The sequence below is a fragment of the Coturnix japonica genome, chromosome 32, assembly GCF_054131305.1.
Source record: "Coturnix japonica strain WE chromosome 32, WE-NBRP24, whole genome shotgun sequence".
NCBI classification, from domain to species: domain Eukaryota; kingdom Metazoa; phylum Chordata; class Aves; order Galliformes; family Phasianidae; genus Coturnix; species Coturnix japonica.
The window spans coordinates 4,730,958-4,746,738 of NC_140694.1; the positions used below are offsets into that span (position 1 = coordinate 4,730,958).

The following is a 15,781-nucleotide window of genomic DNA, read 5'->3' on the forward strand; positions in this document are numbered from 1 at the left end:
CTATTCCCAGAGCTCAAAGTAAAATAGATATCTGCAAATCACACACAAAGAACAAAGGACTGCATTGGTGAGCATATTTCCTTTGTGTCTTTGACAGTCACAGTTGTGGCAATGGTAGATGCCATGAGGAGTCTGTTCAGGAAGCCAGGAGTACTGTTCTGGGTCATGAAAAGGCAGCCAGTGGTTTGACTATCACACGTTTATGTGTTTTGATGTTTCACAGTGGGTCTGAAGTAAAAGGAACTCAGGTTTTGGTTGCCTGCAGGACAGATGTTCTTTTGGGTTCAATATGTTTGCATAGTGACTTGCAACCATGGGACTGGTGTTCAAGGACCCTCTTGGTTCCTTCAGTTCCTAGGTTCTTTCTTGCCTAGATTTGACACTTAGTTTCAACAGAAGAGCTGATATTCTCTAGTGAAGGCTATTAGTTTGGGCACAAGTGGTAACCTAAACCTGTTCCAAGCTGTACATACAAACCTGCAAGATGGTCTCATTTCAGTCCCTCAGTCAATACTTTTTCTTTTCTTCCCTCAGAGCCAAAACCTGTGTTTATAAACCAGGAGAAGGTGCAGAAAGAGCTGAGTGCTGCCCTGGCAGCATGTGCCTCCCTCAGCTGTGAAGTAGCACAGGATCCAATCTAAGTAAAATGATCCAAGGATGGAAGACTGCTTGCCTCCTCCAGAAAGTTCAGAATGGAATCTGTGGGCAAAACACGGCGTCTGGTTGTGGAGCAGCTGGAGAAGAAAGATGCTGGAGAATACATCTGCGAGGCTGCTGGCCAGAAGATGACCTTCAAGTTGGAAACAACTGGTGAGCATTTGCTTTGGGAACACTAAGCAGCTTTGGTGGGATGTGGATGTGGGGGAATGGCTGGTTTCATTGACATGAGAGAACAGGCAGTGATGCTGTGAAACCAGATGGATGATGCTCAGCCTGGCCATGTGCCTCAGAGCTGTTTGCTCAAGGAAGCCAAGTGTAGTTGTGGGTTTGCTCTCAAGAGCACAGTTTGGTAGGGATGAGTTGGCGGTTGGACTAGATGACCTTAGTGGTCTTTTCCAGCCTTAGTGACTCTGTGGTTCTCTGCTTCAGGAAAGACCTACTCGCTGACTTACACACGTGTCCAAGTCAAGGATGCCGCAGAAATAAAATCTGTAGCAGAAAAGGCAGAATCTCGTGCCCATCTTACAGTGAAAGGTAATTATGCTTCTGATGATGATTTTGCTTAAATTATCTTATGTTATAAACCAGCTAACATCCTTTGCTTTAATGTCAAGGAAGTTAAACACCACCATGACCTTTCACAGAAATAAAAGCTCCAACCTACCTGCCTTTCTGCCCACAAAATATCCAGCTTGTCTTTTGGGATTTACTTTGCTAAGTAAAACAGGCGATTTTCTTAGGAAGTTGATTTTCTACCTTTAGACTTCAGATTTGTGTTTGAACGTTGAGGGATAAAAACATAGCTTGAATTTTTCTTCTTCTTCTCTGTATGTTTGAAATGAGCACAGGTTGTGTTTTTTTTTTAATATATACAATGTTAGGGTATATATATGATGTTAAGTGTGGTAAAGAAAAGGGAGACATTTGAGTTAGCACAGTACTCAAGAGTTCAGTCCCCAGCTTTGCCACTGTTACAATTATAAGGGCAAGAACATCCTGGAAAATGAATTTCTCCTAAGTAGAGTCATTACATTTGAGCTACAGAGACCTTTACTAGGAGAAAACTTGTTGTTCAGAGCTACGTTGCTGTATTTAACCAAAGTAATTATCAATGTCTGTGTTTCACTGATCCTCTATTCCATTTCGTAATGCGAGGAGTTTGATATCGAGATGGGAAGGTCATGATTTGATTTGGATGTTGGACTGGGAATCAGAAGATCTGGGCTCTCTTCAGGTTGTCAGTCTTATTGTCTGACTTCTTAACAACTTTCCTTTCTTTCTACTACTTTTTTAATGATGTTTTAAGGCATTTTGAGCTGATAGGTGTAGTGTTCATGTGCAGTAATGCTGACATGAGTAAGTAGGGTGATAATGTATGGGTTTTTTATATTCCTTCTAAATCTCTGCTTTCTCTTGTTCCATCCTTCTTAAAGAGCAATCCATTAATCTAGTAAAGGAGCTGTGTGATGAGGATGTGACTGAGCCTGAAGAAGCCAAATTTGAATGCGAGATATCCATTCCTTCTATGAAACCTCGCAGGTGGTATCTACGTGGGAAGTCTTACAGGCTGGCAGAAAATTGATTATGCAGCAAGAAGGCACCATCCACCGGCTGACCATACTGAAAACCACCACTGATATGACAGGCACCATTCAGTTCTCAATTGTCAAATCCAAATCCACAGCCAATCTGCTTGTTAGAGGTAACATATCCTGGCTTGGTTTACATCATGAAGATGAAGAATTAATTAACGTACAGTCTTCCTTCACTGGGGTCTTTGAAATATTGTGTGTTTTCTGGAGGGTCTGCTCCATTTCCTTTTAAAAGTCGTTGGACACTAAATAAGACAGCTGCATCTCAGTAAAAGATCTCTTTGAATAGTTGTGATGTGCTTACTATTCAGACCTACAGAGCTGAGGTTTTGTCCTTGGCTATACCAAAGAAGTCATATCAGGTGGAATTAATTGTATTTCTGAACTAGACAAGTTTAAGTTTGGTAGCACCTAAATTTGATGCAGTTTGTCGTTGATTTCATCTGAAGGAAACTTCCAGGCTTCTTATCTGCTGTTGTCCCCAGCGTAAGAGTCTCCATTCACATCCTAAAGTACTTGTTATATTTTCAACTCACTCTTATTTGAAAAAAAGCCTCAACTGGGAGCAATTTAATAAGCACAGAACAAGAGCTGGACCTTGCATTTAGTAGATAATATACAGTATTACTTTATAGAAATGTAGTCAATGGCATTCCCTATAGGCAATCGTTTGTTTTATCTTTAGAGTGGTTCAAAGAACAATTGTGAACATGGAATTAATTGGAATGGAATACACGCAAGAGACTTTCCTCTTCTTCCAATTGTCCTCATCCTTTCTTCTCTTCCACCCCTGCTTTTCAGATTACCATTTACAAATCACCAGGAAGTTGGAGGACAAGACAGCTTTGGAACGTCATTCTGTCATCCTGTCCTGTGACTTCAGGCCTTCTCCAAAGGTTGTGAAATGGTTCAAGGGCCACCCACCCATCGAGCCCTCTGAGAAGTACAAGATCAAGAGGGATAAGCATTCAGCAGAGCTCCAGATTCTGAAGCTGAAGCCCGATGATGCTGGTGTGTACAAGTGCAAGGCAGAAATTGCAGAGACTTAGGCCACGCTGACAGCTGAAGGTATGAGCATGGAGGGTGGCCTCTTCCATGTCCTATTTCACCTCAGATTTCTCTTCTTAAGGTTCTTATTTTTGTAACAGTTCACCTTGTTTCCCCACAGCTCGCAATGTAGAAGTGACGAAGCACCTGCATGATGTGGAAACTGAAGAAGAGAGCTCTGCTGTCTTCTCCTGCGAGCTGTCCCATGATGACGAGGACGTGGAATGGTTCCTGAATGGCAACCTCCTTTACACCAACAATTACAATGACATCAAGAACGTTGGCAGTTGCTGCACACTGACAATGAGTCAGGTTAAGCCTGAAGATGCTGGCACAGTGACAGTGAAGTCAGACAAGGTGTCAGAAAGCGCGCGCCTGAAGGTGATAGGTGGGTCTGGTCACAACCCTCCTGGATGTAAGAGATGCTAAGGAGCTCCAGTTCATTCTATTGTGAAGCAATCCTGCTTCTAAAGCTCACCTCTCTGGGGTGACAAGTTATCAGGGGCTTTCTTCCAGTGGAAGGTTCCATTGCAGCAGATATCAACGAAGGAGGATGGTTTTGGTGTCCTGCCAAAGCATTCCATTGCTTTTTATCATCATTTTACTTAACACAAGAAGAGTTACAGGAGCAATTTTTTTACTGCTTCAGTGCCATGCAGTGTCAATGCTGTTGTCTCCAAGGATTTATGACTGCAGGGAGAGATCAGCTTATCCTCTTAATCCTGTGGCCTGCTGTATGAGCTCTGCTCCATGTGAGGGCAATGCCAGCTCTCCAGCTTTAGAAGAGCTGCATCCCAATAACTTCATATGATATCAGTCCCACCCACAGCAATGCAGGCTGTCCCTCCTGTTCCCTGTATTCTCCTACTGATTAGTTCAGAATTCCTTAAAGCGCATTCTGTCAAGAGACATGAAACCGCTTTAGGTTCTATATTGGTGTTGTCAGTACTGGTAAAGATTTATTGATCTCTCCTTAAAAAGCTGAAAGCAACTGGAAATGTCTCAACTTCTGTATCACGTTGTTCTGTTTTGCCTGTTTAATTGCAGAGAAGCCTGCTGTCTTCATGAAGTCCTTGGATGATGTTTTTGGTGAGGAGCGGGGTGTGATTAAATTGGAATGTGAAGTCTCTAAAGAGAAGGTCAAACCAGTGAGGAAAATGGACGGTGATGTGCTCACTTCTGGCAACAAGTATGAGCTGGTACAGTCTGGGAAGACCCTATGTCTCCTTCTCCATGACCTCGAGAAGCCAGATGCAGGTTTCTATACCTGTGATATTGGCACTGATGTTGCCAAGTCAAATGTCGGCGTTCAGGGTAAGTACTGTGGAAAGTGAAGGAGTGCTAAAAGCACATTCAGTGTGGTCACTATGTCTTACACCTATTCCCCCACGAGCCTTAATAGTTTCTACAATAGAACAGTATTTCTGCAATTTAGCGCAGTGATGTCTGGAAAATTCCCATTGCTTTTGAAGTAAATGTATCTCCTTTTGCCATGAAAATCACAAAAAACGTCAAGAATGTCCTGGAAATGTTTCCTTTCTAAACATCCCTAAAATGGAGAAATGGTTTGAACACCAGTAGGGGTAGGATGGTAACAAATTAGCTAATAGAAACATTTAATGTCTTGTCGTAGGCAAAACCCTTTTTCTCACGCAGCATCCTAGAGTTGTCCTCTCTGTTAGGTTTTTCCCTCTGTAGCTCATTGAATCTTCATTGTGCTCCATGGACTGAGCTGCTCTCCTTGTAGTTCTTCCAGAGCAAAGCCAAGAGATTCACGTCTCTTTTTTTTTATAGCTTTCTGGTAATTCTGAGAGGAGAATGTCTTAGAGAATACATCAGTGAGGAACGCAGCCATGATCTGCAAATCCTGAGTTCAAACACCAGTACTGCTACTCACATTGGTCACGAATGCCTTTTCTCCATCTAAACCTCATACTAACCTATCTCTTATCTTCCAGAGCTGAATATTGGCATTAGCAAACGGCTGAAAAACACTGAAATCCAGGAGGTAGAAGATTGTACTTTTGAATGCATTCTGTCCCATGAAAGCATTGATGAGTTCAAGTGGACACTGAATGGAAGCAGAGTGGAAAGTGGTGGGCGATTTAAAGCTTCTAACGTGGGTTGGTAAGAGACTCTCCTTATCAAAAGTGTGACTCCTACTGACTCTGGGGAAGTCGTTTTTATTGCCCGTGGTCTAACCTCCAAAGCCTCTCTGTCTGTGAAAGGTAATGAGATGGGAGAGATTCTGGGGTCTGATTCCTTCAACTGTCTTCTGATAAGATTGTCATGAGAGCTAACTCATAATATGGTTAAAGTGAATAGCAACCTTCTACTTGAACCTTGAAGCACTGAGAATTTCTCTTAAAAATATGTAAAAGGAGGAACCATTTGACACAAATGTGAGAACTACCCAAAGCACTGGGGTAGTGTTGGCAATGAGCATCTCACTACAGCTTGTTCCATTACCAGTAAATCAGGAATGATCTGTTGAGGGAACTGTGGGAGCAAATATCCTCTAAGTATAAGCTGAAGGGATGGCCTTCACATCATCTAGCTGTACAACAAATTCCTATCTAGAACATGTGCATCTGAGAGCATCATCTGAGGCTCCCAGTGTGATCAGTGGAGAGAAGGAAGAGGCAGTTTTCAGACATGGTTCATCATCCTCAATGGGGTAGATTTAAGAGAGAATTAATGGTGCCTGGAATTCTATTGTCTGTACTTTACAGATTACTGCTGGCTGTAGGATGGCGTCTGTTGCAAGTGCCTCTCTAACTTATGTCCAGCATGTAGATGCGTGTATTTTGAGAGAGGCATCCTACCCTAAGTGTATGTTACTCAAAAAGCATGTTTTCTTTCAGAAAAACCTACGGAGGTAACAAAACAGCTGGAGGATAAGACAGCAGCAGCAGGGCAGGACATCAGCCTGAGCCGTGAGCTGTCGAAACCAGATGTGAACATCAGGTGGTACAAGGATGGCAAAGCAATCAGAAAAAGCCAGAAGTACGACTTGCAGCAGGAGGGAACTGGGGCCATTCTGATCATCCATGACTCTACCGCCAAGGACAGCGGGGAGTACACCTGTGAGACAGAGGACTCTGAAACAAAAGCCAGGGTCACTGTGCAAGGTGAGTTGAAAAGCACACTGGGGATGGCAAGTAGAGAAGTCGAGGTAAATATCTGCAGCCTGTGGGTGATGTTTTTCTCTTCTGTTTCCTTGAGCGGGATCAATTCTTAGTTTTCAGAAAATATGGTGGATTAAAATATTTTAGTTAAAATAATCTCTAAACTGAATGATAAATGGCATGAGAAAGCAAAGCTGAGAACTAAGCTCCAGAAGAGAAAACAAAGTCCAGTATGGCATATTTAGAGACAGGTGAAGAACCCTTGAGCGCACTGAGGAGTACTAGCATACTCTGGAATGTCTCTTGGGCTCCCTACAGCACACATACTTGCTCTGGGGCATGTCTGGATGTCTGTAGAGCTAATTGCAGGGCCCTGAGAAACCTCTGGGGCACATTAGGGGGCACTGGTTTCCATGTGAGTGTTTCCAGGTTCCCAGAAGTCAACAGGGAAGCCTTTGGAGACCCCTTGGGAAGACTCAGTGGGGCCCTAGAGTGATGTAGCAGCTTGTGTTGGTTGCATCTGCTTGGCAGGGAAGCGAGTTCCCTGGTGGGAGCTGACTGACTGGGAGGTGATTCCCTTGGTTTAATTAATTTAATTACCTGGATTATAATTAAATAACACTGTTCAGCGTTCAATCAAGATTATATTTTTCCAAAGTACTGCAGTCGTGCATCTGTAGCAGCTTTCCTAAAATATATCGAGTTTATTCAAAATTCCAGTGATGCTCCTAAAGCACTTGAAGTGCATTTGAGGTGGCGAGTGACAAAACAGCTCTGAGAGAATCATCATCAAATCAGAACATTGGAACGGTAACTAATAGCAGAGATTCTGATAAGAATATTTAAATTTTCAAATTGCCTTTTTCTATAGTTGTATTTCACCAAGTTTCATCAATATGCACACTGAAGAGCTGACTTGCTATGTTTCTTTTTATAAAAAATCATGTGTTACAATTGAGAAAAGAAGGTATAGCATGTAACATCCTCCAAGTAAAGTGCAAAAAACATTTCTTCACAGTTCCAATTAATGTCTTAAGTTTTGTTCAGACTCACTAAATGATGTATTTCAGGGTACATCACATGGGAATATAAGAAGATTATTCAGAACAGGAGCTGCAGAGCAAGATGAACAGCATGTGAAGGTAAGGCCAGGAACCAAGGACACAGCTTTTGTGTCACTCAGCCACCTGTGGCAGAGGTCAGGATTTCAGCAGGGATTTCTGCAGACGTTCCTTGAACACCCCCAGGGTGGGTGACTCCACCACCTCCCTGGGCAGTCCATTCCAGTGCCTGGCCACCCTTTCTGAGAAGTAATATTTCCTAATGTCCAGCCTGAACCTCTCCTGCCGCAGCTTGAAAACATTCCCTCTAGTTCTATCAGTAATGACACGAGAGAAGAGGCCGACCCCCAGCTCACTGCAACCTCCCTTCAGGAAGTTATAGAGAGCAATGAGGTTTCCCCTGAGCCACCTCTTCTCCAGGCTGGACATTCCCATCTCCTGCAGCCTCTCCTCATATGGCCCCATTGTGCTTCAGACCCCTCACCAGCTTTGTTGCCCTTCTTTGAACACGTTCCAATGCCTCAATGTCTTTTTCTCAGTGAGGGGCCACAAACTGGACACAGAATTCGAGTTGTGGCCTCACCAGTGCTGAGTACAGGGGGACAGTCACCTCTCTGCTCCTGCTGGCGTCACTGTTTCTGATGCAAAATGTATGTAAGTGTCACATGTGTGACATCCTTCTTGATGGAGTTCTGTGACTGGAGTTCAATGGATTTGAGAGCTGACTTGAAGCCTGTGGGCATCACCCAGGAGTTGGGGTGAGAGGATGAGGCGTAGGAACAGGAACCTCTTTGGTCGTTATTAACTCCCAACTTTTTGGTCAGGAATCTCTGTGTGTTTCTTTATCATGTAAAGAACAGAGTCATTGTGCAGCTTGTGAATGAATTGATTCATGCCTGCTGATTGGTGCTGTTCTCTACAGGGAGCTGTAATGGAAATGGACACTTGTGGTCCACTGTCCAGCCCCCTCCCGTGTTGGATTTTCTGGGCTTTGAGACACGTCTTCCAGATGCACTTTGTGTTATTTCTGATGTGTTGACCTGTTGAGCTCCAGCCCCAAATGAGGATTCAAGTACTACCATTGGGAATGTAGTATTTCTTGCTAAACAGAATTCGTGTGCACCCTTGTCTTTCGTCTGCACAAAGGATCTTGTAATCATCTCTGTCTGTGTTTCTTTTAGACCCAGAGATGGAGCAGAGAGGAACACAGACTTGGGTGAATCTTCATTCAGGAGCAGGGACACGTCATGCTCATCTGAGGTGTCTGGCTGACAGCAAGAGCAGAGAGGTAAGTTTCATAGGGTCGTGTGCCCATTTTATTTTATTTTTCATTCATGATGCATAGAGGCGTTCCCCAGACAAAGTGAGCATTTCTCAACTGGACTTTCTAGAAATGAGCTAGGCAGTGAAAATGGGTTTGAAGCATTCCTAAGAGCCCCGCAAGAGAATGCTGAGAGTTAATCTGGCACCCTCCTTTGGAAACGTCCGTTGTCTGTCAGCTCTTCAGCTGTGCCCTAACACCTCCCATTGCGCTGCCACACCAGGATAGAATTCCAAGCCCACACTGAGTCCTGGAATGTTGTGGTGCCGTGTTGGAATCAGATGTGACCACGTGGTCTTGGCTCCCCGCCTTGTGGGGGGTCATGGTGGACCAGGCTGTTGGCCGTTGGTGATGTCATAAGCGGCTGGAATGAGGGGAGGAGCGGTGCGTTCTGTGTTCCTTTGTGGGTGAGCTAGTGGTCGGAGTGGTTGGTTGTCTTGTTGTTCTTGTGCCTTTTGTGCCGTTAGTTAGTTAGTTTTGTTAGTTAGTTAGTGTTGTTAGTTAGCGTTGTTAGTTAGTTAGCGTTGTTAGTTAGTTACTGTTGTTAGTTAGTGCCGTTAGTTAGTTAGTTCCGTTAGTTAGTTAGTGCCTTTAGTTAGTTAGTGCCGTTAGTTAGTTAGTGCCTTTAGTTAGTGGCTTTAGTTAGTATCTTTAGTGTTTTTTCTTCTCACCGTCGTGTGCAGCAGCTTGTAGGTAAGCTGAGCTGACGTGGGATGGATGGGTGGGCAGTGAGGTGTTGAGAACTGCTGGCTGTTTGAGCTCACAGCACCGTATTGCTTACTCTTGACCATCAGACGTAATTTTCCCAGGTACACACGTTCCAAAGGGGGTATCAGTAAAGTTGGCACCTGTCCCGTGCTTCTTCCATTGTCTTTGCTCAGTAGTGGAAGCATTGTAAAGTTGCTGGGCGGACAGGCATCACGTAGCCTGAGACTCAGCATGTCTTGCAGCAAGTGGGTGGGACAGTTGTGCTGTGTGTGTTATTCCATGACTGTCTTAGCCCTGCTCACTGACCTGCTCTTTCTCTCTCCTCTCCTCACCCTCCGCCCACTGCCTCGGTGCAGCTTTTGCTCTCATTTCATCCGAGCAAAGCGACAAGGAACTGCTGCAGATAGCTTGAGGTGATCTCACTGCCAGGTACGTGCCATGTTTTGTCCCCCCGCATGGTTTTGCCGCAGTGTATGCGCGGGTAGCTCTGAAGAAGTCTGTCCATACTGTGCTGTGTGAATAGAGAAAACAGAAGTGTGTTTCTGCTCTGTTCCAGCTGTTCACACTTGCTGTGATGGGTGCTGCGTGCAGTGGGATCAGCCGTGAGCCTGAGTTGGCGGCGACGGAGGTACAGTATGAAGCTCTGGCCGGTCTTTTTTCCCTGTGATGAGCCATTAGAAGGAGCTGCAGGTGTACTCTCCTGCAGGAAAGAATGGGCCAAAAAGGGCCTGGCCACTTGTCTGTGCCAGTGCCATTGCTGATTAGTCTGGGTAGAGAGAGATGCATCTTTGCATGGCCTGGCAATGCACGCCAGAAAGGGAAATAACTGTGATGAGACGTGCAGCTCCTTCTGAAGTGCTCCTGATAAGGACGGAGCGCATTTGCTGCAGCTTTCTTTGCAGATGTGCTCCTCACCTTGAAATCCTCCTGGTTTGTCCTCATCTCCTGACCACGGCCTGTGCTCTGTTTTGCAGGCTGATAACATGCGGGAGCCGCAGCTGGTGCGTGCTATGTCATCTTTAAACGTACCAGCAATTGCGGCAGCCCATGTTATTAGGAGCCACGTCACCCAGGGGCCGAATGAGCTCTCTCTGGAGGTAATCAGTTCCAGGCGTTCCTTGTTGTTGTGCACAGAATTAGTATAGAGTGTGAACGCCTCGGGAATACTCTCATATTTTGTGTCATAGAAGAAGGCTTTTGTTTTAGCTGTGCTGAAGCTGGGATTGATGTTTCAATCTTTTGCAGGTTGGAGACATCGTGTGCATTGTTGATATGCCACCAAAGGAGATGAGCCCCTTTTGGAGAGGCAAGCGTGGCTTTGAGGTAGGCACACATTTTTGACTAGAGAGCACAGCTTCAGTAGAGTCGGGAATCTCCGGTTGGAGCTGCTCTGCCTGCACAGGATGGCTTCTGGATGCAAACAGTTGCCCTGTGTCGGTGTCAGAGGACCTTCCCTTTGGCTCTGGGCTTGGGCTAATGCCCACCTGTCTTTTTGTTCTTATTACAGGTTGGTTTTTTCCCTGGTGAGTGCGTGGAACTCATCAGGGGAAAACTGCCCGAGTCCATCTTACATTCATTGCCAAAGCCAGGTGCGTATTTTACATTTGACAATGCGGGTTAGTAAAATGGGGTCTGAACGTGGCTTTCAGGGGGTTCATTAATGCCCGAGTTGAGCAAGCTTAGAAAGAGAACTGCATTAAGCTCCTTGGGCACCTCCAGGGATGGGGAAAATCCGTTCTTGCGTGTCTTTGTTGGGAACATGCTTTCTGTTGTTACGTGTTCTGTTGAATGTGTTGCACTCGGCCTCGTCCAACCGAGCCAGGGCTGAAATGAACTTGTTTTTTTGTTTTGTTGCGCAGAGCCAAAGAAACGGGGCAAGTTCATCTCCTGCCTTCGTTCCCTGTTGAAGGCCTGCCCCAGGAGAGCGAAGCAGCCTGAGCCTCCAACATTCTCGGGATCCATGTCCCTGCTTGACATCGTTGAGAGGTATTTAGCCAACAGGACTTGAGGGCTGAGCTGTAGGAATGGAAGCATCCTCTGCTGTTTGAAACAGAGCGCTTTTCTAAGCTGTGTTTCAGCAGAAACCAGGCATTGCCCGGAACAGGCAACTATTGGCAAGGGTTCGGTGCAGCTCTTCCCTCACCCTGCACCACGACTGACAGCATGCTCTGTTTTCTCTGCAGAATGAGTTCTCCCAGTAAGAGGGCAGAGTCAGCAGCTTGCAGTTGGCGTTCCTGCTTCTGCCTGGGCAAACCATCCCCTGTGGCCAAACGCCAACTGCAGAGCAGTGCCAGGGAGCCCTCTGAAGCTGAAGTCTTGGTCCTGGCAGGTAAGCATGCAAATCCAGCTTTCAAATCACTGCGTGTCAGCAACACAGGTAGAATTCATGCTTTCAGTGGGCTTGTACATCCTTCTGGCATTCAAGCCTGTGCCTGACATCTTCAGTTGACCCCTGTCTTTCCCAAATGAGTCTCTTGTCAACACAAGAGCTGGACCTGCACGAGGATCACTTTCAAGACAGTGACACTGTTGCTAGAAGCCTATTTGCTTCTGCCCACCATCACTGCATAGCCAAATGTCAAGAACCTGTTTCATGATTCATCTTGTGAAACTTTGACACTAACTGCTGTGCGTCTACTCCTTCCTAGGTGACCCGAGCCCTTGTATATCTCCAAGACGCCAGGCATGTTACGATGCAGCATCCTGTGATTCCATCAATGAAGAACTGTTACTAAGCACAGGATGCTGCAGTTCAGATGAAAGCCTTCCGTATAACATCAGTTATAAAGAGAAGAATGCCATCATCGTTGAAGCTCTCGTTCATCCCATACCTGTTGAAGCTGCTGACCTGAGCCTGCCAGACTCCTCAGGCACCAGCCTGAACCGAGTGCCTTTCGAGGACAGCCCAGCCCAAGCACAGCACGAGTGCCCCGACAGCAGCACAACCATGCAGGCTCAGGTCAGCATTACAGAGGAGAAGCCAAACATCTTGGAGGGGGAGGTAGAATCAGGCCAAGAGTCCCAGGCTCCGGGCAACAGCACGACTTCTGAGACACTCTCGTCAGACAACAGAGAATGAGTCCCATCTTTCCTCCAGACCTCACACCCCCTCCTTTTTCCTATTGAATAAAGGCACGCTCGTGCTCAATCAATGCCTTGACTGAATTCTGAGTTTTCATTCGCAGAGATTGGGATGAGTACAAGAAACAGCAAGACAGCTCAGCTTGCAACGCTCTGGCTGTGGGGTGCGTGCAGGGACACTGTAACCATACAGGGAAAGGCTTCCACTGCTTCCTCAAGCTGTAGTCCAGCCCTGCTACTGCTCTGTGGCACAAAGCCCTGAGGGATGTTCCATATTGTTAACCTAAGTGAAGCCAGCTTCATGCACTGTGTTTTGTTGTTGCTGGGTGAGAGGGGGATGCACGTTGGTGAGAAGATGAGCATTGCTGGATCTGCCACGAGTGTCCCTTCTGCCTCTAAGAATATGTCCTAAGTAGGATGTGAACACTGCTGGCCCTTCCTCATTGCACGTGCTTGGAGGATCTTCAGTTCTTGCACATTTCAGGATGTCTGTCAGTGACTACAAGGAAATTCTCAAGTACTAGGAATTCCATGAAACAGTTGGAACGGGTAAGTGTCATCTTTGTACAGAAACAGCACGCCTAACAGTCTGTCTCACCACTCTAGAATTAATCTGAGAATAGATTAACAGCTCTTGTCAGTTCTCTAAGTCAGGTTTCATTTGTATAAATTTGAAATTCGTTTTTTAAACCAGTTGGAAATTGTAATGTTATATTAGAGAAGAATTCACACTCAACTTTAAGCATCTGTGTTTTGATTTGTAGGTGGTTTTGCCAAGGTAAAACTCGGGCGGCATCTTCTGTCTGGTGAAAAAGTTGCACTAAAAATCATGGAGAAAGTTACTGTAGGGGTAAGCCAAAAGGCATTTAAATATGATAATATCTTCTGTTGGAGTTGTGGAGTATTGTTACATTATTACAGCAACTTTACCAAAATGCCAATGAAAATGCTGAATGTTTTACTTTTCATTTTTCACAGCTCTGTTTCAGAATTTCTATGGGAGTGATGTCAGTCATTGCTGAGTTGATGTTGAATTGTGTACTGTCCCATATGTGCTTGTTCTGTTCCACAGCAGTCAGATGTGGTACCTGGTATGTCACAGTAGTTAGCGATTTCATCGCTTGCTTTTATGGTCTCTTAAGGATGACTTGCCTCATGCTAAAACAGAAATTGATGCCATGAAGAACTGAAGTCATCAACATGTTTGCCCATTGGATCACGTAAGAGAGACATCAAAGAAATATTTATAGTCATAGAGGTAAGAAATAGTTTCTGCTTTCTGTGCTGTCTTTCTTACTTATCTTTCTCTGATACTCTCTAAATGCATTTTCAGATAACCTTATCTTACAGGGAAGCTGTTTGATTGCATTGTTTCTAAGGACCGCCTTTTGGAAGAGGAAGCTCCAGTCTTTTTTTGACAGACTGTTTCAGCAATTGCTTCTGTTCACAGTCAGGGTTATGCCCAGAGACCTCAAACCAGTGAGCCTGAACTGCAGTCAGTCTTCCATAAATAATAATGAATGTGTTTTTATTTTTCTGTTGGCAGAGAGAGTTACAGTAGTCCACTCCATTCCAGTGGATTGCAGGAGAGAACTGAAGGGGGGAGAAGTAACACAAAGTAGAACTCATGGGTTGAGATAGAATTATGTACTGAGATAGAGAAAAGGATAATAGTTATGATGAATGCAAAAGCAATTGCTCACCACCTACCAATCAGTGTCCAGTTAGCCTCCTAGTAGTGGAAGAGATTTACATGAAGTTCTACCCCCTTCAAAACTCCTTCCACAATATGTCATATAGTATGGAATATCCTTTGGCCAGTTTAAGTCAGCTGTCCTAGTTCTGTTCCTTCTCACTTCCTTGGGCTCTCAGCTGAGATTGACTGTGGCTCTGTACAACGCTGCCTGGCAGCAACTGTAAGCATCACTGCGCTATCTCCATTGTTTCTCTAGAATGAAAACGTAGTATTATATCAGACACTGAAGAAGATAATTCAGTCCCAGCTGAAACTCAGACAATAACTTGTGCTTAGGATTCTTTCCCTACAGGAAATGTGAGATATTTATTGCTATGTGGTACTGTGTTCTGTAGCTGAGCTGGATTTTGTTATCCTTGAAGAAGTATCTTCCTCTGAAAGGGGAGTAAAACATGATGCTCCTAATGAGCGGAGCAGAGACACAGATCTGATCTGAGTGTTGGTTTCACATTTTTGTGATGCTCTTTGCTGCAGTTTGTATCTCGAGAGAAGCCCTTGTGGTGTCAGTCTGTTGTGTAACCTGCTCTAGTTTTGTGCCTCAAGGAAGAGTGATCCTTTAAACAAATGGTGGCAATACAGAGGGTATGGGGTGAGATGCATTCCTCTGGCCCCATCCAATGGATTTTCTGTCACTGAAGTCTTGAAGCACAGGTTAGGTACTGGAAGGCTTGAATATTTCCTCACCAATAGGTTAGAGCTTGGCATTTTGTAAGCTGCTGGTATCACTCAGTAAAGCAAATCATTACAGCACGAGCATTTTCCTAGGCATCTTATGAAATCCCTCTATCTAAGGAACCTTTCCCCTCTGAAAAATGAATCATTGTCTGTATGTTTTAGAAGCAACTGGCTTCCAGCTGAGAAGCTGATGGATTTATGGGCTTGGACAGGAACTGGGTGTGGAGGTGACTTGTAGAGATTTGTGCCTGAACCTGCTGCTCTGGGAATCGTGAGACCAAGTTTCTCAAGAGCTTTTCCCACTCTCATCATCACTTTCTGCGAGGGATGAGGCTGCATGTTCTCTCTGGGTAATATGTTCAGTGCTTGGAAAGCTATTTCCTTCTATCTAGTCTGCTGTTTAGGTGTATGACTGTTTCCTGTCACAATCCCATCGTGACCTGCTGGCCAGAGCCTCAGTCAATCTTCATACGCACCCCCTCTCCCCACCCCGTAGGCATTGAGAAGCTGCCATGAGGTTCCTCTGCACCCTGAACAAACATCTTTCTCCCCAGCTTCTCTTCTCTGAGTGGGAGCTTCAGCCCCCTGCACAGGCTGGAGGTCATCCACAGAGTTTGTTTCAGGTTGTTATCCTTCCTGGCCAAAAACCAGATACAGTATTGTAGATGTGGTCCAGTGAGTGTTGAAGCAGGAATGACTTGTCCTGGTCTGGTTGTGCTGCTTTTTAATGCAGCTGATGATCTTGTTGTACT

The 15,781-nt window shown here is 45.1% G+C and overlaps 1 protein-coding gene and 1 long non-coding RNA gene across 2 annotated transcripts; both read left to right on the forward strand.

The window, feature by feature from the left end:
• The first annotated feature begins 1,089 nt into the window (after positions 1 to 1,089).
• LOC146755546 (obscurin-like) lies at positions 1,090 to 4,573 on the forward strand. The gene is made up of 5 exons (XM_085525487.1): positions 1,090 to 1,194; positions 2,094 to 2,362; positions 3,054 to 3,320; positions 3,421 to 3,687; positions 4,347 to 4,573. Exons 2-3 carry the CDS (start codon positions 2,164 to 2,166, stop codon positions 3,299 to 3,301), a joined length of 447 nt encoding a protein of 148 aa, XP_085381613.1. The 5' UTR covers positions 1,090 to 1,194; positions 2,094 to 2,163; the 3' UTR covers positions 3,302 to 3,320; positions 3,421 to 3,687; positions 4,347 to 4,573.
• Positions 4,574 to 13,771: 9,198 nt separating this feature from the next.
• LOC146755547 (uncharacterized) lies at positions 13,772 to 15,487 on the forward strand. Its single transcript, XR_014938029.1, has 2 exons — positions 13,772 to 13,856; positions 15,192 to 15,487. It is a non-coding gene; the product is annotated as an uncharacterized LOC146755547 (long non-coding RNA).
• The last annotated feature ends 294 nt before the right edge of the window (positions 15,488 to 15,781 follow it).

Excerpts from the sequence above, each read along its gene's own strand:
- LOC146755546 (XM_085525487.1), top strand. The coding sequence starts at position 2,164 with ATGCGAGATATCCATTCCTTCTATGAAACCTCGCAGGTGGTATCTACG. Across the intron at positions 2,363-3,053 it reads AGCCAATCTGCTTGTTAGAG|ATTACCATTTACAAATCACC; the intron begins GTAACATATCCT and ends CCTGCTTTTCAG.